This window comes from Lutzomyia longipalpis, chromosome 1, assembly GCF_024334085.1.
Source record: "Lutzomyia longipalpis isolate SR_M1_2022 chromosome 1, ASM2433408v1".
Classification (NCBI taxonomy): domain Eukaryota; kingdom Metazoa; phylum Arthropoda; class Insecta; order Diptera; family Psychodidae; genus Lutzomyia; species Lutzomyia longipalpis.
In genome coordinates this window covers 1,998,974-2,019,892 of record NC_074707.1, presented here as the reverse complement: position 1 = coordinate 2,019,892, position 20,919 = coordinate 1,998,974, and the positions used below count along the sequence as shown (strand labels likewise).

At 34.9% G+C, this 20,919-nt stretch overlaps 2 protein-coding genes across 4 annotated transcripts in view; one reads left to right on the top strand and one right to left on the bottom strand.

Moving 5' to 3' along the window:
- Nucleotides 1-795: 795 nt before the first annotated feature.
- Nucleotides 796-12,778, top strand: LOC129786457 (ecdysone 20-monooxygenase). 3 transcript variants are annotated; one of them, XM_055821511.1, is made up of 6 exons: nucleotides 796-1,154; nucleotides 8,607-8,769; nucleotides 9,836-10,115; nucleotides 10,214-10,600; nucleotides 10,687-11,308; nucleotides 12,511-12,778. In XM_055821511.1, exons 2-6 carry the CDS (start codon nucleotides 8,622-8,624, stop codon nucleotides 12,616-12,618), a joined length of 1,545 nt encoding a protein of 514 aa, XP_055677486.1. In that variant the 5' UTR covers nucleotides 796-1,154; nucleotides 8,607-8,621; the 3' UTR covers nucleotides 12,619-12,778. The 3 variants fall into 3 exon arrangements, with proteins under 3 accessions (XP_055677486.1, XP_055677485.1, XP_055677484.1); XM_055821510.1 differs by lacking the exon at nucleotides 796-1,154 and adding an exon at nucleotides 5,129-5,281; XM_055821509.1 differs by lacking the exon at nucleotides 796-1,154 and adding an exon at nucleotides 6,943-7,511.
- Nucleotides 12,779-14,791: 2,013 nt separating this feature from the next.
- LOC129786437 (kinesin-like protein KIF3A) overlaps nucleotides 14,792-20,919 on the bottom strand; it is a 30,294-nt gene continuing 24,166 nt past the window's right edge. The window contains exons 3-5 of the mRNA XM_055821476.1: nucleotides 18,514-19,050; nucleotides 15,189-16,331; nucleotides 14,792-15,105 (exon numbers count right to left, since the gene is read on the bottom strand). Of these exons, the coding sequence (XP_055677451.1) occupies nucleotides 14,971-15,105; nucleotides 15,189-16,331; nucleotides 18,514-19,050 (1,815 nt within the window). The 3' untranslated portion in view covers nucleotides 14,792-14,970. The remainder of the gene's footprint in view (nucleotides 15,106-15,188; nucleotides 16,332-18,513; nucleotides 19,051-20,919) is intronic.

Below are 20,919 nucleotides of genomic sequence, written 5' to 3'. Positions count from 1 at the left end.
TGACCTAATAAAGTGGAGACTTTTTCGTCCCATGCCTTTATTGTTGCAAAACTTGTGCAAGAAGTGTGTGTGCGCGCGCATTTTCTCTTCATCTATGTAAGTATGTTAACATTACATACCGCATTATCATTAATACGCCAAGACTCTACCAGCAGCAGCAAACTGAGATGATGCTGCTGCGGGGGGAGGTGAGCCATGTTGTGCCGCGAGAAGAGATCGTCGTTCCAAAGAGATGCCAAGTAATCAAGTTTTGCAAAATCAAACAATTACCATCATGCGGATGGCAAAAGAGCATGCAATTGCACACAAAGTGCTATGGTCAGAGTGTCTCGAAGAGAACGATGGCGGTGGTACCCGCGGGAGAGAGTGAGCGAGAATTAGCCGAGATTGCGATATTGTTAAGAAGGAAAAAAAAGAAAAAAAAAATGGAGAAAAACGAGCTGTTCCAGAAACATATACAAGAGGTCTATTTGTTGTTTATCCGACCACCGTGGTGGGTTGTTTTGCTTTGTTTTTCCTTCGCGCGCGGTAGCATGTCTCATGCGACGCGACGCCAGCGCATCCGATTGCGCCAAGATCACGTCGACAGTTATGCATTCTGCCTTTTTCCTTCTTGCACTCGATCACCGTGTTTATATACCATTCTGATAACTAGACCATGTGTGTGTTTATTTTTTCTTCTTCTTAACTTCCATATGAAAGTGCGAGCGAGAACATTAAGCGCGGAGGGCATCATCCATCGTTGTTTCGCTGCACTGATTGCCAATCCTCGACGCACTACCGCGTGTCATCATTGCACCAAGTGCGGGTACGATCGCGCGATCACACAGCTCAAGTGTTCAGTGCGAACGCGATGCTGCCGGCGATCGCTCACCATACCCACTGTGCTCTCCAGCTGCCAGGGGACATCACAAATTCACTTCACGATCGTATTCACTTCCCCTGATGATCGCGCGACACGTCCTTTTGTGAAACAAAAACAACTAAAAAAAATTTGTGGAACCCCCGAAAAGTTACTTTTGTGATTTTTTTTCTGTGTCTTCAAGTGAGTGTTTTTTTGAGTGAGTGAGTGAAAAAGAAATCCAATAAAGCACCCATCGTGCAACTTCCACGTCTTCCCGCATCCATGACTCTTGAATCCAACTTCCAACAAAGTACGTATTATAATGGTAGAATATCCATCCACCAACGATCCTCCAACACAAAATACATCACTGTGGATTTTACAAACTACAAAAAAAAATCCACGCGTGCACTATCAAGTAAAATAATAGCTCATCAGGTTGTAATTTGTGTGCTTCATATACGTGAAATATTTTGCACAAATAAAAATTAATTACTCAACGATTTTGTGTGCGATCTCAAGTGTGAACGTGATCACAAGAGGATGTAATAAAAAAAAAATGTGCAGACATCATTAAAACAAAAAAAGCGCGTCTTGATAACGATACTTTCATGTGATCTTCCTTTTCCTTGACGCGTGTGCGTTTCTTGTGACTTTTTTTGCATCCAACATTGTGTGTGATCAATTCAGCAGAATTTGCATAAAGATCTTTGCTTCTTCCGGGGGGAACTGCGTATGTGCAACTTTCTTCTTTTGCTAAATTCATCAATAATAATAATATTCTCCGCGAGAAATAAGAAAAATTTCTATTGACACTTTCACTGCGCTTTGCATTTTCTTATCAATTATTTCCCTCTGCTGCTATTATATACCGAAAAAATGGTCACAGAATATCATGCTTTTCTCGTCATATCTCTAATATTATATATGTACAACACACTGTACATAAATATACTACATAGGACAGTCTAAAAAATTCTGATATAACTTATTTCAAAAAATTCCCAAGGGGTGTTTATTTAAACGAAAATCTTTGAATTGTTCGTCAAAATTCAGATTATTTGTTAAGAAGATTTGAATTATATTCATCAAGAAGTTTCGGACTCTTTGTTAAAATTCTGATTTTTCTTCAAAAAGATTCAAAGTCTTTGTCAAGATTCGGATTATTTGTTAAGAAGATTACAACTATTATCACTTATTCGTCAAGATTCGGATGATTCGCTTAAATACACCAAATATTCGCCAGATAAACACCCCTTGAAAATTCCTCATTCTGATGCTTCTTTTCTTAAAAAAAAAAAATAATCTCACATTTTCCTCGCCTCTTTTTAGAGGCTCCTTCTATCAGTAACATGGTCGAGGTCTTCCGATAGTGCCTTATATGTCACACAGAGTCCTCTAAAAATAGAGGCAAAATAACAAAAAAAAACTTGCGATTGAATTTTTACTTATACGCCACCCAAAGGGGGAGGAAAGAGAGCCGCAAAGGAGGGCACAGGAAAAAAAATCATCATCTTCCACCCAGCCATGTTATTTATTTTTGCTTCACACCACTGTGAGCTCCGTGATAAGAATTTTCTAGTTCAAGTTCAATCGACTAATCTCGACAATGAATTAAAAACATGTGGATGGAAGCAGAAAAAAATCTGCGCGCGCGAAAGCTCTCAATCAAGTTCACGGTTGCCATATATACACAACAATATATAATTTCTTCAGTTTTTTTTTCTTCTTTTACTTCTCATTCTTCTTCCTCTCTGACACAACACGCATACACATATCAAAATAATGCGCCGGTGATATACTGCTGATACACTGACTCTAATAAATTATGCACAGTTTTTCGGGGAGAGAATTAAAAGCACACACCACCACCGAAGAAAAATATATAATATCCCCAGAGTCAAGTTCCTCCAAATTACAAAAAAAAATTCCACCAAGATGCAGAAGGTGCAGAAATTAGAATAAATTCTCAGACATTTAAATCATTCACCCACAGCAATGTGTCCCAAAGAGAGACTTTTCATGTACAACAAACTCTGCACCAAAACAGAAATGAACCCCAGTGCAGAAATGCGATAGCGGTTGAATTATCGCAATGAGATATTTTCACACAACTTTTCCTTGAACATTATCAAATAAGATTACAAAAGTGGAGACTTTCAATGTCAAGCTCTTTCAATTTATGACGCGAGAAGGGAGCTCAATAAGAGATCTCAATGACTCATTGCGCGCATCTTCCAAGTTCAGAAGGAATTGTTCGTTTTTATAAAGGGAAAAAAACTGATATACTGGCTTGTTTAAATATACAATATAAAGTTTATAGAGAAGGCTTAACGTGAGGTCGCCCTAGAGGTTAAGCAGAACATTTTATGTGACGACAATTAAATTTGATATTAGATTAGCTTAGAAAATTCTTAAGAATGTAATGCAGTGAAGTTCTTAATGCGGATGTTAAACCTTTAAAGATAGTTGGATCATACGCTCTGGTTTAAACTTGAAACATATTTTCTTAGATTTCTTGTAATCTTTTGTGATTTCTGAGACGTGGTAATAAACTAAATTTATTTTGAAAAGATGAAGAAAGACGTTTTCACAGCTAAGGAACAGGGACAAATAATTCCAAGTCCTTGTTTTCTAACAAGTAAGTAGGATATGCTAACTATAATAAATCTAGCTTATTCCGTTTCTAGGCTGCACTTAAGTTTTTAAAGTTAGGACTCTTAAAGGTTTTAGATTTGGATAGAATATGAATATATTTTTGGATCCAGCTCCAGTTCAGTCAAATTTATCAAAAATATACGGAACTCCGGCCTAAAAACCTAAATATTGGAAAAACTTAGACCCAGCTTTAAAAACTTAGGCCTAGTTTAAAGAACAAACTAAGACCTAGCTAAAAGAGTTGTTTAAGAAAAGTTAAACCGTTTAAACCAGACTTAGTAGTGAATTTCACCCAAAGCAAAAGTCGCAATAGGTTTTTTTTAGGTTTCTTACTAATCACGAAAGAATTAAATATTTTATGTGTAGTTTAGAATCGTTAATTAGCGAACAATCTTACAGGAACTAATGTGGAGATAATCTAAAACTTTTACGATCTAATTTAACTTTTTTGTCTATTAAAAATTTTATGATTGGTAATCGAAAAAACCAATGAAAATTACTAAAAAATGTAATAAAAAATAGGTTTACTACTTTTTACACTTTATTTTTTCATTTAAAAAATGTTCTAATTCAAAAAGAAATAAACGTTTCTTATGTTGATGAAAGAACGTTAAAAAATTCTAATAGTCATCACGGTTCTCATAAGAATTAAATGTCAAATCTACGGGAGACTTTAATTACTTTTCCCAGTTATCTTTCAATTTTCTGTTTAGAAATATAGTTAAAAATAGATTAAAATATTAAAATAAACAATAAATCTTTATATAATATAAATATAATATACATAATATTATGTACATCTTCTTCAACCCATTAGTTCACTACTGACCTTCATGCTACTTCAGAGACTTCAGATAACAAATTGAGAGGCAACAAAAAAGGAAACCCTATATAAGGAATCACGATTTGCAACTTTGTATCACATTGTCTCCCTTTTTCTTATTTACTTTTAACCCCTTCCTGTGCAGCAAAACCCAATCCATTTATTCCATCCTGCTGCCTATTCTGTGAAAATCATTCCAAACTACACGACATAGGCTTTGGATTGTATTATTGCCACCAAAAATAGATATTTCGTTCTAGCGTGAGAATTTTTCCAAAAAACATTCCACTTGGCACAGAGCACAACATCAAATGGTTTCTGTTGTTAATCAGGTTTCCCCCAAAAAAAAAAACTTGATCATCTCCCGGGCGGATGGTCGCATTTCTCGTGCAATCACCACGCAATCGAGATGATCATCAACAAGACACTAACCGATGAATATCTTTAAGAATAAGAAAAAAAAAGAAACTTCTTTGATTGTATCCAAAAACTACAACAACCACAATCACACAAAGATCCAACTGCCTCATCGCCAAAGTGATAAAAATACAAACAAAATTCCCAAAATAAATACCTTGAGCGAAAACAAATTAATATTTAATGAGATTGGCAAATTCGCCTGTGATCTTCCAGCGGCAGAAATCGCAAGGTAATTTCTCATCTGGCCAGTCAGTGTGCAAAAACTAGCGAGATTTGTCACTCTCTAGGATCTATTGGGTGTGGTGATTAATTACATGGAAGTTCACTTTTCCGTTACTTCTATTTCGAGAGAAGCATCCCCACCCCCTGGGCTACCTCAGTGATCCCAGCTTTGTAGTATACATATGGTGAAGATGCTGAAGCCTCTTGCCTCATTCCTCCTCACTATATGTTACTCTCTTCAGTTTGTGGTTATGCTGAGAGGTGAGGCAGGACAAAGAGGAAAACCAGTAGGAAGTGTTTAATGCTTACTGTAGGTGAGATTCTTAAGATTATTGTACAAAAAATTTACGAGAAAATTCTTCTTATTTTTATTTTTGAGAAAATCATTTCTCAAAAAATTTCTCAAATATCAAAAGAATACGTGTTTTGTTGTTGAGTTAATTCTAAAAAGGATTTTTTAAAAAAATCGTTAAGAAACCTTCTAATTTTATCAAAGTCTTTGTTCATCTTGTAAGAAATCCAAAAATCAGAAAGAATTGGTTAAATTACGTTAAATTCCTAATTAGGAATTTGTGAGTTTGAATCCCACTGTTAGTTACGTACAAATAAGTAAGCTTTCTTAGCTTTTTTAGCTGAGATCTCACAAGGTCTTAAATTTTCCTTAATTTTTATTAGTTTTAACATTTAGACACGTCATTTAAAATTCACGAATGACTAGAAATACTTAGAACCTCTTTTTAGTTTTCGACTTTAGATTTGTCTTTCAACTGGAAAATCATAGCTTTCCCGGTATTTTTCCGGAAAATTATCACCTAACTTTTCAAGCCGTAAATATTTAGAATTTTTCGTAATCCTTCCTTGAGATTCTCAACCTTGATTTTTCTCTCAATTGACAAAAAAGAATAGCATAACGTCTTATACTTTCCAGCAACGCTTCGGAAAGTTTATTGTAATAACTAAGCTTTCAGTAAATGTACTAAATCTTTGTAAAAATGCTAGAAAAGAATTTCTTCCGGACGAAATTCACTACTCAGTCGGGCTTAAAATTTAAGTCGGTTTTAACGTTTTAAGTCAGTTTTTTAAGTCTGAGTTAAAATTTTTAAGTCGATCTTAAAATTTTTAAGTCGGGCCAAAGCCCAGGAATCTTACATAGGCTTGGGCTCAACTTAAAAATTTTAAGACAAACTTACAAATTTTAAGTAAGACTGAAAAAACTGACTTAAAACTTTAAGATCGACTTAAAAGCCGATTTAAAATTTTAATTTCGACTGCGTAGTGAATTCCGCCCAAACAGGGTGAATTGATAGTAATTGATTAATTGAAAACGTCGTTGGAAAGCATAAAATGCTGTGTTTTCTCTTCTGTCCAGTTTGATATTCTGATTTAAAAACAAATACATAACTTCCATATATACGTTTTTGTCCTAAATAAAAGCATCTTCAAATCATCCAAATTTGCTAGAAAATCATGTGAAAATGCTTTCATATTTCATAAGAAAATTCTTAATTTTCCACTAAACTACAATTTTTTTTATTTCTTTAAGAGTTTCCTGCTCCTTAGCAGGACGTAAAAGAACAAAAAACTCCTAAACCTCATAAAAAATCCAAATTTCGATATTCTTTCAGACTCCTATTAAATGAATACAAAATTAATTTTAAAAAATTTAAAAGAGAAAAAAAAATTCTCACACAGCACGATGACAATATCAGTGGATTTTTGGCAATGTAATGGTGCGTGAGACGCGCAGCATGATCATTTGGCTGAATGAATGCCGAATTTTCGCGAAACACCTTTACTTTTGACTCTGGTGCGATGGGGTATTAGCATAAAGATAGGTATTCAAGATCATCATGTGTGCGAATAGAATGTGGTTTATTGCGAGAGGCAAGAGCCAATCAGTATAATCAGCAATTAAAAATCGCACTTACGACTTGGCTGCGTGTCTTTGGACCAGCATGCCCAATAGAACTAGTTTGGTGGACTCTTCGAAAAATCATCCACACTGTCCGTTTTTCCCCCTTTTTTCGGTCCGCCGTCTCTCATGCCCATCGTTTGGTCAACTTGTCCGATTGGTCGCGTACAATTTAACGTTATTTTTCCCAAACTCGATGATGCCGCTCCATGTGAGAACACCCATGAGACCTCACACTCGCCTCTTGTGCTGTATATACTACCTTGTGTACAGTACAACAGCTCCTCTCTATCGCGTGGACTACGGGCCATCCAGTACACCGGGAAGACTGGCATTTAGAGCCGGAGTGTCTGATCGTCCAGAACTTCTTTCGCTCCCTCCTCAAACCCATCCCCGTTGGGCAACATAACTTGGCTGTGAAGGAATAAAAAAAAAAACGAAATACCCAACATCATCGTCGTCCACCGATCCCGGAAACTTTTGTAACGGATTCCCCATCGCAGCATCATCGTCCATCGCATTTAAAGTGTCCGCGTAAAACATATTTGAGAACACATCCTTTTTTTCTTTTCTCGTTATTTAAAACGTTGGTGCCGTTTAAAAGTAAAAAAAAAAATAAATTGCAGAAAAAAGTAAGTGCTGTGTGGAATTTCCCTCTAAGCTAAACTTTTCCCCTTCCCTTTAATTGCTAATTTCTCGTATATATAGTGTCTGTGTAAAGTGCAAATTAAACCGTATATACAAGTTGTGTTAAAATACTCAATCAACCGCGAGAAGACAATTTGCTTAGAAAGAATCTCCAAAAGGAATTCTTTTCTCTTTTTTTCTTTTTTCATTGATTTTGCAAAAGAAACAAAACTCTCTTTGCGAGGTGAATCAACTTTTTATGTTTCTGCGGTGGTCTTTCTTTACTTTTTTTTTCTTCCTCTCTCCCAAACATCCGTAAGCAAATAAGAGGAGAAAAAAATCAAAAATTCTCAACCCGCTCAGTTGATTTTTTTTTCTTCGGGAGGGAATTATATTCTTAAAGCCCATTATCACACCAACTCGCACCTCCACTTTCCACGTCTGAACTTTCTTCAGCACGCCCACACCTCGAGGTATCCACACGACTCTCCATTTCTCATGACCGCCACATCGCGCTATCAGCAACAGAATATAGCTCAAGAATGATTTTTACATTTTGCAACTCATTGAGCTTTCTTTCAACCTTCTCGGGCTTTTTGCAAAGTCACCTCACGGAACCACGTGCCAAATGAAAAAAAGTTCAACCAATTAACAGGAAAATCTCAAAAAAAAAAAGATCTCTTGCAATCTCACAAAGATTATAGATATTGTGATAAAAACAAAAACTTTTCTCACTGATATGAGTCAAAACATAAAATTGTCTCAAGTGCAGCCACATAAGACATTTGGGGGGAAGGAAGAGCAAAGACGTAACCATGACCTTCGGTAATCATCAATCACACTCCGCTTCGCGATCGTGTCTCTCCCAACTGATTAATTTACAATTTTTTTTTCCAATTCCCCTCAACACACAACACTTTCACACAAAACAAACACAAACCAACCTCGCTAATAATGTCGCTGATAAACTTTGCTAACAATCCAATCATTTTTCAAACTGATAGTTTGAATTTTTTCTTCTTCTTTCTATAGCAAAAACCATAACAGAGTTGAAAAAATAATTAAAGATTTTCTTTCTTTTTTTTTTCTTTGTCTTTCAGCTTCAGCTAAGAGAAATGTCTGTGACGCTGATCCTCATTTATATTGTAGCAGCATTTGTACTCTGTCTGTTCTTCCGTAATAATCTCCTGCATGCTATTATTAAATACAAACACTTAGAATCATCCCAAGTAACCAGTGATAAGGATGTCTACAACATTCCAGGTAAAAAAGGAAAAAAAGAATTTTTGATCAATTACTATCAAAAGAATCTTTAAACTACTTTTTAAAAAATTATTTGCAAACTTGATAAATTTTAAACAATAAGACAATAAAGGAGAATTTTTATTTTAATGCTTTCAACGAATTGTTTAAAGATAAAAATTAAAAAATAAATAAATAACGAAACTTTTATCCTGTTTAAACCAAAAAGATTATTTACTTATCTCCTAAATTTTAACTAATTTCCATCGGTTAGAAAATTAGGAAAAATTTTAAAATGTATAAACCACGCCCCTTTGTACTTTATATAGCATTTTTTGCATGAAGCAAATGCATCAGTGCTTTATTGTTTTATTTTTAAAAAAAAAACTGATTTTCCCTTTTTGCTTCAATGCTTCATTAATATGACAAAAATTAAAAATAAATCAGTCATTGAAGCATATGCTTTATGAATCAAAATAAACAAAAGACAGACCACTTGCACATATTCAAAAAAGATACGAAAATACAAAGCTAAAAGAATCAACCATCAGAAGATAGAGCAGATAGAGACATCAAGTACCTCACATTTTCCTTTTTTTGCATAAAGCAAATGCATTAGAGCTACATTGATTTTTTTCTTATCCTTTCTCTTAAAGTCTCTGTGCTCCCTATGATTTATTAATGATATGACAGAAAATTAAACGAAATCATCACCATAGAAGCATATGCTTCATGTATCGAAATAAATAAAGCACAAACTTTATTATTTTAATGAAAGACTTTTAAGAAAGAATTTTAATAAATAAAGAAAATTATCAATTTTTGAGATGGAATATCTTCATCATATCTTTTAATGAATTTTCCTAACTTGCCGCATGAATTTCTATTAATAAAATCGTAAGAAAACTTGAGGTCTAATAAAAGACATAGATAAATGAAAAAAAAGGTCCTTTGAAAATATTTTCTAAAAAATATTAATTTAGGCACTAGTCTGTACTTTTTTATAAGTACAATTTAATTTATTAATTGACAAATTAATGCAAATTAATTTTCAATTTTTCCTTTAATTTTTTAATTTTCATTCAAGGACCAACGAGATTTCCAATAGTGGGTACAAAATGGATTTACTTTTGGAACTACAAACTAAACCAATTGCACAGTGTCTACAAGGATCTCAATCGTCGATTTGGACGTATTGTTCTTGAAGTGGGAGACGGAACTCCCGTTGTGCACCTCTTTGCGAAGCAGGACATTGAGAAAGTCCTCAAATATCCCAGCAAATACCCCTTCCGGCCGCCATCGGAAATTTTTGTCTACCACCGGAGGGCACGGAAGGATCGCTACTCATCCTGTGGCATCGTCAATGAGTAATTTGTCAGCAGATGGGACATTTTGCCTAAAGAGCTGTATTTAAATTAATAGGGAATTCTATCTTTTTTTTCTCTTCCTAAATAATTTCTTTCAGGCAGGGTGAAACATGGCATAAATTGCGGTACGGCCTAACGCCCAATTTGACCTCCCCGCGAATCCTCATTGGCTTCCTACCGATCCTGAATGAGATATGCGATGACTTTATCGAGCTGATCAAGCTCAAACGCAATGAAGACAACGTCGTGATTAATTTTCAGGAATTGGTTAATGCATTGGGTCTCGAGGCTCTCTGTGCTCTCCTTCTGGGACGCCGGATGGGCTTCCTGGCGGAGAATCCCTCGGAGCAGGTGAAGAATCTTGCGAGTGCCGTCAAGACACTCTTCATTACGCAGAGAGATTCATTTTTTGGCACTGGCCTGTGGAAGTATCTCCCCACGAAGACTTGGAGGGATTTCGTGAAGAGTGAAGATACCATCTACGAGTAAGTTGGAGGAATGTACTGAGGAGGAATCCATATACCAAATTAGCAATCTCACTGAAGGGGAAAAATGTAATTTTCCTTTTTAGAACAATTTCCTCAATAGTGGACAAGGCATTGGACGATGAGAAGCGCGAATACAATGATTTGGATGTGAGGAATATCTTCTACAGCATCCTCTCGACGCCAGAGCTTGATGTGAAAGACAAAAAATCCGGCATTATTGACCTCATGACGGCTGGAGTGGAGACACTCGCACACACCCTAGCCTTCCTGCTGCAGCATCTCTCACAGAATTCAGCGAGTCAACTCCAGATTGCCGATGAATTCCGCAATTGCCCCCCAATACTCTCTATGGACCATCTTGCTGAGGCAATGTACACAAAGGCCTGCATCCAGGAGTCCTATCGACTCTCACCCACCACATTTGCAATTGCACGAGTTATTGAGGATGCCAGCATCAACCTTTCGGGGTATAATTTGCGCGCGGGAACCTTCGTTCTGTGCCACACCATGATTGCCTGCCACTCCGAGGAGAACTTCAAATTCGCCAATCACTTCCTACCCGAAAGGTGGATTACAGCCGGGAAGGATAATTCACGCTTCAACCTGAGACACTCACCCAATCTTGTGCTACCTTTTGGGATTGGACGAAGATCATGTCCGGGAAAACGTTTTGTCGACATGGAGCTTACGCTGCTTATTGCAAAGGTAAAATGCAGAAGATTTCTAATAGAATTCACTACTCAATCGGGCCCTACAATTTAAGTCAGTCTTAAGGTTTTGAGTCAATTTTTTTAAGTCTGACTTTTAATTTAATGTCTAAAATTGTCTTAAGGGGGTCTCTTTTGAGAGGAGCTGGTAAAATTAATTGTTTTCATTTTTCTTGGGGTTTTTCTTAAACTTAGTTTTCAATTGTCGGTTACATTTAAAGACTAATTGTTGAAGAGTAAGAGAATCACTTTCCGCCATCTTAGGTGCGACGCCATCTTGTTATTTTCCTCAAAACACAAAGGTAGCTTTTTCTCAGGATCTACTGGATGGATTTTGATGGGGTATAAATCAAATGAAAGAGGAAGCATCAACGAAGAATGTACCGGAAGGAATTTTTGAATTTCCATTTAGAAGATATGAAAAGTGCACAATAATATTTTCTACTTTTCACAGCTTTAAAGTTGAAATTCGAAAATCTGTTCTGGTACATTTTTCTTTGATGCTTCCTCTTCCATTTGCTTTTTACCCCAACAAAATCCATCAAGTAGATCCTGAGAAAAACCTACCTTTGTGTTTTAGGGCAGTTTAGTGGAAAAGTCTGAAAATCACAAGATGTCGTCGCATCTTAAATAACGAAAAGTGATTTTCTTACACTTCAATAATTAGGCTACAAATGTTACCAACATCGGTAAACCAAGTTTAAGAAAAACCTCAAAAATTACAAAATTTAAAAATGTGTAAAATCTAACAATTTTTCCAAGAGACCCTCCTTAAGAAAAACTTAGGATTTCTTAATTTTTCTTAAGAGAAACTTTAAAGAAAAGTTTTCTAAAGCGAAAATTGAGAGTTCTTAAGAATTTTTTTAGAAGATTGAGTCTGAATAAAGAAATCTTAACTTTCACTTAAGAAAACTTTGAAAACTTAAAGAAAATTTGAAAAATCTTACGAAATCTCATTTGTAATTAAAAAAATTTAAGACGTGTTTAAGAAATTTTAAGACTGTCTAACTAGTGAATCTCACCCATTATTTCTCTAATTTTCTTTTATTTTCTTTAATGAATGAACGGCCTAAAAAAACGACCGATGTAAAAAAAAATCTTCTTCTATCAATTAGGACCTCAAGACACCTAATTAACAGAATATTCCTTTAATTTCCTATTAAAATTCCCTTAAAAAAAGATTTTTCTTTTCTCTTTTAGCTCATGAGATCCTTCCAAGTGGAATACTGCAGTGAATTTGATGCCACATTTGAATTTCTCCTTGCACCAAAGACTCCTGTCAATATTCGTTTCTGCGATAGACGTTAAAAGTTCTGTGCTATACACCTGCAATAATCATATTTCATACTCAAGCAAAAGAACAACAACAACATTAAAAAAAACTGTATAAAGAGTGAAAGAGAAAAATGTCAATATTTTGTAGTGATTTAATGCATTTTTTAAAATATATATTTTATAGTAAATTTAATTTAATGTCTTTTCATTTTACACGATATTTTTTTTTCTTTAATTTGTTGTTAAATAAGCGAAGGTTGAACATTATGTTTCATCTACAAGCTTGCGGTCAATTGCACAATTTTATTTTTTCTTTTAATATCTTCTTTTTGATTCTATAAAAAATCTTTTTTTTTTGGTTAGTTTTTATTAAATTCGTAACTAGAAAAGTAAGTATGGGGTTTGGTATTCTTTGTTCGCAGGATGATGAGTTATCTTGGAGGCATTTTAATAAATATTAAATATATTATTAATAGAATATATTAATTTTATATATTAATTTTTTGTGGACTAGCATTAATTTATGAGGATAAAATACTAATAGGATTTACTACGAGAGCGCGACTAAAACTCAAGAATATCTTCTTATATTAATCTCTAATAAAATCTACCAATGCACACTAATTGATCTTTTTTTTCTAATACAATAGGAATTATACTTTTTTTTATGTTTATGTAGTACGTAAATGTTGATGCTTTTGCAACATAAATTGCTTTATAAATAAATTTTTTTTTAAATGGAAATCACAATCACAACCGAAAATACTTAATTTAATGCTACAGAGAAAATTATTCCCGAATACATTTTTTTTTAAAGGGAAATAATTTCTCCTAAATCACTCACAATAAATGTTAATAAATATCTCGTGGGTTCGAAAGATCATTTCCAGGTGAAACAGTGATGTGAGCAAAATTGTTGACTAAATAAAGTTAAGAATTTAATTTTCACTTGATTTTCTTTAATTTAGGATTATTTCATTTTCTAATTTCAATTCTTTTTAAGGGACATTTATGTAAATAAAATTATTCAGACATTTTGCATTTGAAAGGACTTTATGCAAAACTGTAACGTATTCAGGAAAGGTATTTTGGTGCCTAAACAAACACCCTAAATGCTTAGGCAGTTCAGGTTTATCCAAAGACGTTAAAATAAATTATTTTTAAGCTGAGAATTGCATGGAAATATCGGAAAAGGCAATGTTGTAACGTTAAATTAACCTTCAAAATTAAACATTAGAAAAAGAACATAAAACGTTTGAAAACAAATGAATGCCAAACATTGGTGCAATAAACGTCAAATGCTAAAAAAACAAATGTTAAACGGTTGAAAAATATTGCTATATGTTTGAAAAATAATGTCAAAAATTAAATAAATAAAGGATCGTCAAACCATTAAATATTAGCAAAAAACGATTGAAGAGAAACGTCAAAAGTTAGAAAAAGGAACGTCAAACGTTTGCAAAAAAGTTATCATGTTATCAAACGTTCTAAAGTGAATTATCACGCTTGAAGAGAAACGTCAAACTTTAGGGGATAAATGTCAAATGTTAGAAAGGAAATATCTACGTCAAACGTTAGAAAATTGCCTTAAAATGCTTGAGGCAAAGGAGGCATGTCTCAATTGGATATTAAATTCAAAGAAAATTCTAATTTCCAATACGTTAGAAAATTAATGTCAAACTCAGAAAAATGGTCATTATAGATATTAAATAAAAAAAGCAATATACGCTTGAAGAGAAACGTCAACTGTTAGAGAATTAAAAAAAAAAATAAATGTCCAACGTTAGAAAATTTATTTTAAAATATACCTACGTCAAACGTTAGAATTGCGCAAACTGTCAAAAACTGCTAATTTAAACGCAACGACTATTTCAGATGGTTTAACATCCTCTAAATTAAAGAAAATGTTGTGTAAAATATCGGGAATATTCCGATTATTTATTAATATTTTGCTAATATCCCTTAAAATATTCGTAAAAGAAATTCTCTTTCCAACCAAAAAAATATGTAGTCAACAATTTTGTCCATCACTGTAAATTACTGGAAAAGGTATATCGAATAAATGTGTGGGGAAAGGGAGAGAGATTTTGCTTTGGGGGAGTTAAAAACAGGAACAGTCAATATAGAAACATTAGAATGCTTGCAGCTACAAAGCTCGAAGGAGAGAGAGAAAAATGCATCATTTAACCACATTTAGGGACACAAACAGGTGAATATATATATGTATGTAGGTACCCAAAGAAATGCACATAAAAGCTCGTGCTTGTGTGAACATCAAAGATTAAATGGGTGGCATGGATGTTGAGGAATCTACAGAGATCTCAATGAAATGGAAACGAAAAAAATTCCCAAGTTGCATTGTGGAGAGGATTGTTTGCTGCATGATTACACGTAGCGCCTGGTGGTTGTTGGTCTGGGTACACCCGAAGTACGGGGTCGACTTGTCTTGCTGCGTATTGGATCGGATACATTGTCTGTGTTGTAACTTAGGTACACATGCGAGAGATCCACAAAATCAGGCTGCGTCCGCATTTGTAATGAATTTTTGCAAATTTCAATAAAAAAATCAAAGAAAAAGAAGAAAATTAAATTGGAAATCTTACCTCCTTGTTGGAATTCCTCGGTTCTGGGATATTCTTTCGCATATTATTCCCTGTGTAGGCCACACACTTGAGCTGCCACTCACCAATATCCTCATTCCAATGCGTAAAGCGCTCAATCATTGTTTGATACTCCTTTGGGATGTAGGAATTGAGCACCAACTCACACAGCGCCAGCTCACGCGAAAGACTCCGAATACTCTCGTAGATGCCCTCCTTTTCACGCTGCTGCTCCTGCTGCTGATCCGCCAATTCGGACTTTACACTCATTAGCATCTGCATGACACGCTGGAGTTTCTTCGTCTTCCCCACACATTCCTCCTGAAGCGACGAATACCGCTCTTCAATGTCAATCCTCTCAGCTTCCTTCTTCTGCAGTGACTCCTTCAGCTCCTGCTCACTCTTTGTACGCATCTCCAACTCTACGAGGTACTGCTCAAGCAGCTTCTCCTGCTCATTCGCCTTCTCCAGCAAATTCTCACCACCAACGAGAATTTTATTCTCAAGCGATTGCAATTTTGCACGCAACTGATCCTGCTCTGATTTTGCCTTATTCAACTCTTGCTCACTCTCCAGTGCCTTCTTCTCCAGCAATTCCTTCTCTGCATCACTCTTCTCCTTCTCCTTCTCATCATCCAGGAGCTTCCTGTTCCCCTTGCACTTCTTCTTCTTCCTCTTGATATTCTCTTCATCGTCATCCACCTCATCATTCGCTGCATCATTCTCCTCGGCATCCTCATCACCATCTTCGGAGGAATTTATCTCAAACACCCCCTCCTCCAATTGCCTCTTGAGCTCAGCAATCTCCTCTTGGAAATGCCGCAGAAGTGCATCCTTCGGCTCATCATTGACATGTGTGCGATTCTGGATATTCTTAGCCCTTCCTGCATATCGCAGCGTCGAAATAGTCTCCACGTAGTTACTATCAGCTGGACTAATACTCGCACACATCACCGTCTTGGAATTCCCCCCAAGGGAGTCCTGCAGCAATCGCGTCAATTTGGAATTTCTATACGGAATGTGCGTACTCTTCCCATCAACAAGGGCACTTATCACATTTCCCAGAACCGACAGCGACAGGTTTATCTTGGTGGCCTCCTTGAGACGCATCCCAGTGGCTTGGGTCTTATTTTGACGCTCAGAGCCCTGCAAAGAGAGGCATCAATAAATGAGAGTCAAATTGAGACCTGGGTATGAATTCTCCAAGAGTGAAAAACTCCCGTGATAAACTCCTGAAGGCTTTAGCGCTTTAAAAGAAATGTGAAAACCTGGAAAATCTTACGTAAAGTTTTCCTCACTTTTTCCCCGCAAAAAGCCTTCGGGACTTTATCACGAGAGTTTTTCACTCTTAGAGAATACAGCCCCTGAACGAACAACTGCAACAGTCACAGATGAGTGTGGGAAAACAAAACGCGCCATGTGATTAGCATTCCTCACTCAGGTAAATTGCGCAAAAATCATTTTCATGCACAAGGCTAAAGCGCGCGAAAAAAAAACAAACTTTTATAACAATAAATTGTCTGTCTTCCTCCTTCTGTTTGACTATTTCACTTATTTCTTATGTTGTCGTCTCCTCTTTGGAGTCATCTCCCCCCGCTCCTCCTCCTCGGTAAACCCTCAAAGAGGTGCTTTATATCTCATTTGCAACACTTTAAGTCCAAATCATAGTGGTGGTCATTCAAATGGAGCATTTGATATTTTGTTTTATTATACTTCAGTTGATTCGTCTTTGAATTAAGAATTTTAGAAAGGAGTTTATTCATTTTGAATGTTTCGTGTCAATATTTTAATAATTAAAATCTTAGAGGAGACTGGGGCAAACAATAAGATCAAAATAACATTATTTCTTAACGAGGTAAAGTAGAAAGTGTTTTAGGCAACTTATTTTATTTTAATTTGTTTCATTTTATTTTATTTTATTTTGAAATAAAATTCAAGAAATTTTTTTATAAAAGTGATTTGTTTCTCTTTTTCATCACTTTTCAATATTTTTTTAATAAAAAAAATTAAATTAAATAAATAAAAGAAAAATAAAAGAAAATAAATAAAAAATAAAATAAATAAATAAAACAAAAATATTATGAAGTCCTAGACTTAGCTTTTATAAATTCCTTGCCCTCAATTCAATGCAATTTAAGATTTATTTTTAATCAAATTCAAGTTCTTTTATCAGAAAATCTTACATATTTTCCAAGACTTCTAACATTCTTTCCCATAATTTTCCTAGGCTTCGGCCTAGGGTTATCACCTCGTATTACATTCTGACCCGGAAATTTTACCTATCACCTCCCCCCCCTTTAATTTTCAAGTATCCGATTTCTCTCTAGGCAATAAAAAATTTTTTATATATTTTTTTTTATTTAGAATGTTTTTCTATCATTTAAAAAAATTTAAGTCGGGTTTTGTTTGTAAGTTTCGCTTTTTTCGTGAACTTTTTTAACATAAAAGATCGGTTTGAGTTTTTTAAGCCAGGCTCAAGTTTATTTAAACCTGACATGTAAGTTCGACTTAAAAATTTAAGCTTGACTTAAAACCAGCTGTTAAGCTGTTTATTAAGCCAGGCTTATTTTTTTAAGCCGAACCTTAGTTCCATTAGGTCAAACTTTTAAGACGCATTCAAACTCAGTTCATCCTGATCTAACCTTGAAATCTTAAAAGCCTAACCTCAAAAAAAAACCTAAGTCTAGTATACAACAAAGGCCGTGCTTAAAAATCTTAAGTCTGACTTTAAAAACTTAAACCTAGATTGAAGAAAATTGTAGTCTAACTTAAAGAAGTTTATTCTTGTTCAAAAAAAACTCAGATCTAACTTAAGACGATTTTCCTTTAGCTAAGAAAATCGAAACTTTTTAAATTATAGAGTCTAATTTCCGATTTTTTAGTTTTTTGATACTGCCGAAAATTAAAGCAAAAAAAAATAAAATCGTGTGACCCGGAGAAATTCATCCTAGACTCGCAGCCTGCAGATTATACCCCGAAACCCGGAATACTTCGGTCCGACATGAAAATTTTAAGTCAGACTGAAAAAAAACTCTGACTTAAAACCTTAAGGCTGACTTAAAATTTTAAGCCCGACTGAGTAGTGAATCCGCGCCCATTATGAAAATGTAAATCTTTGTTATATGTATAAAAAACTGTTTAAAAAAGTAAGATTAAATTAAAAGTAAAATCTTTAAATAAAAACTTTTAATTTTTCAAAAAGAAAATAATATTTTTTCACGACCACCACTGTACGTGTACCTCCTTTTAACCCTCCCGCTTGTATGATAAAATTAAAAAGCAAACAAATTGACAATAATTTTTCTCATATTTGTCATTTTGTACTTACAGCTAAATCAACCAACTGTAGTTTCCCCATCTTCACGTGCTGCTCACCATTGTCATCGGTTTCACTGGATTCCACTGTGATGGAGAAAATTGCGTGCGATCGCGATGATTCGGTATTCATTTTCGTCGCACCAACTGCGCGATTTTTATTTCCCAACTTCATTATATTCTCCAAATCATCTGCATTGTGGACAACGTACCCACTGAGATCTTTCACAAAGACCCCAATGTCTGAGCGTTCCTTCACCTCCAGGCTCTTATTCAATTGCTTGCCCAGTAAATCACGCACCTCCTCATTGTAAATCTCCATGTAGCTCACGCGTACAAGAAACTTTTGATTCTCTTTTGCTTTTGCAATGTGCCCAAAGATGTGGGCAAATGTATTGGGGATGATACCCTTTGTCTGTGGGGAGGACGATATGCCGGACATTGTGTAGGTCTTACCCGTGCCCGTCTGTCCGTAGGCCAAGATCGTCCCATTGTAGCCCTCGAGAACTTTATCGACAATTGGACGTGCTGTATCCACATAGAGATCGATCTGAAAGGGTCAAAAGGTTGAGAAATTTGAGACAAAATAGACAAAATTTTTGTCCACAAGACGCATGTTGTTGGTGTTTGGATGGGAACTCTTGTCCGCTTGTTTTAATTGGCTCAATCAATTGGAGTAAATTATTGAATTAGAACTCTCTTCGCACAATTTCATACCCACATTTTATCGCCTCGGAATCATCCATCCGGCGATCCGTAGCGATCAGTGATGGATTTTCCACAATTTATCAAAAAAAAAATTCTTATTTCTTCTTTTACTCTATCCTTGACAAAAATTCCAAAATTGGGGGAAATTTTTATAGAAATAATGAGGAAGTTCTCAAGTTCTTCATTTATGCGATCGTGCAACTTCTTTAATATAGTGTTGAATGTTAAACAAATTGCTGAAGATCACGCAAAATCCACCACTGTAAATGTGAATTACAAAGTGACTTGACACTGTGAACTCATGCCATATAAATTTCTCCATAAGAGAATTTTCTTATGGCCCCCCTCATCTATTTGACGCGATCTTGAAGATGATACACAAAACACCATAATCCATCTCATATACGATGAACTGATGAACCATGACAGAGAATTTAATTAACAATTTCCTCCCACAATTTTGTCTGACATCTCATCATTTCTATATATCTTGGAAAATTCATGGAATCTTCCATTTATCCTACTGATTAAACTCATTTTATACATTGTATGCAATCCCTTCTTTTCCTTTTTTTTCATTAATAGGATCTGCATTAATATTTTCCTTTTCTATACATAATTATATACACAAACCCTGCCTGTGGCTGGAAATCACGCTTCACGTGTACAAAATTACATACAATGCTGGGTAATTTTGCTGCTTTATAGTTTCTTTCTTCTCCAACTTCTTTGTGCTTCACTTCCTCCCCTTCTTGTCCCCCCCTTTTAAAAGCCATCGTCTGCAAACCAAAACAAAAATGACCCATATTTGGGGGCACTCTTCCACACACTCTACTCTCTCTCCCCATTTATTGTCAAGCAACTATGCACACGGAAGTAGAAGAAAAAACTTCCCTCTTTTTCACTCCCAGATAGACACCATTTTTCAGGCTTCCACCTCATAATTCACACACAAACACCACACACAATATGAAATTCTCAAATGAGCGTGACACGCCAAACACACCCTAGAACAACCAAAATTTCCCATCCAACCGTGAATTTACCTAAATTCTTATCTTCCCAGAGCATATTTTCCCTCATTTGCACTGTGAGCAAAGAAAAAACTAAAAACTCATTGATGACGTTGGCTAATTTCATTACAAAGTTTCCCTTAAAATTCCCTTTCATTTTTTAAACCCTTTGAAAAATAAATTTAATTCACCCCCATTCTTACGCTTTATTTTATAGAAAAAATATTTTTTTTTTTTTGTTATTTAAATTCCATTCATTGCCAGAAACACGAAACCAACTCAAATCAATCCGTCGTGAATGTTTACCGGGAGAAGACGAAAAAAAACAGCTCAACATTCAAAACTATTTATAAATTCCTTGGATTTTTTTACCATTTAAAGTATGAAATCATTAAATTCTGAATACAATAATAATTCTACATATTATATATTTCACGCTTTGATGTATTAGGTTTTTATTTCTCGCACGATTATTCAATGTTGACGCATTCATTCAGTCAAAACGATCATTTGCAGAGTTGCTATTTCAACAGATTAGAGTTTAAAAGAAAGTGCATAATTATGTTGAATGATATAGCATAATTAATTAAAAATCTTTCGAGAGGAACTAAATAAAAAACTGATAACAAAAAATAATTATCTTGAAGAGTTATTTTATTTTATTTTTTCAGAACTTGACTCATAAAATTTTAAGCTCA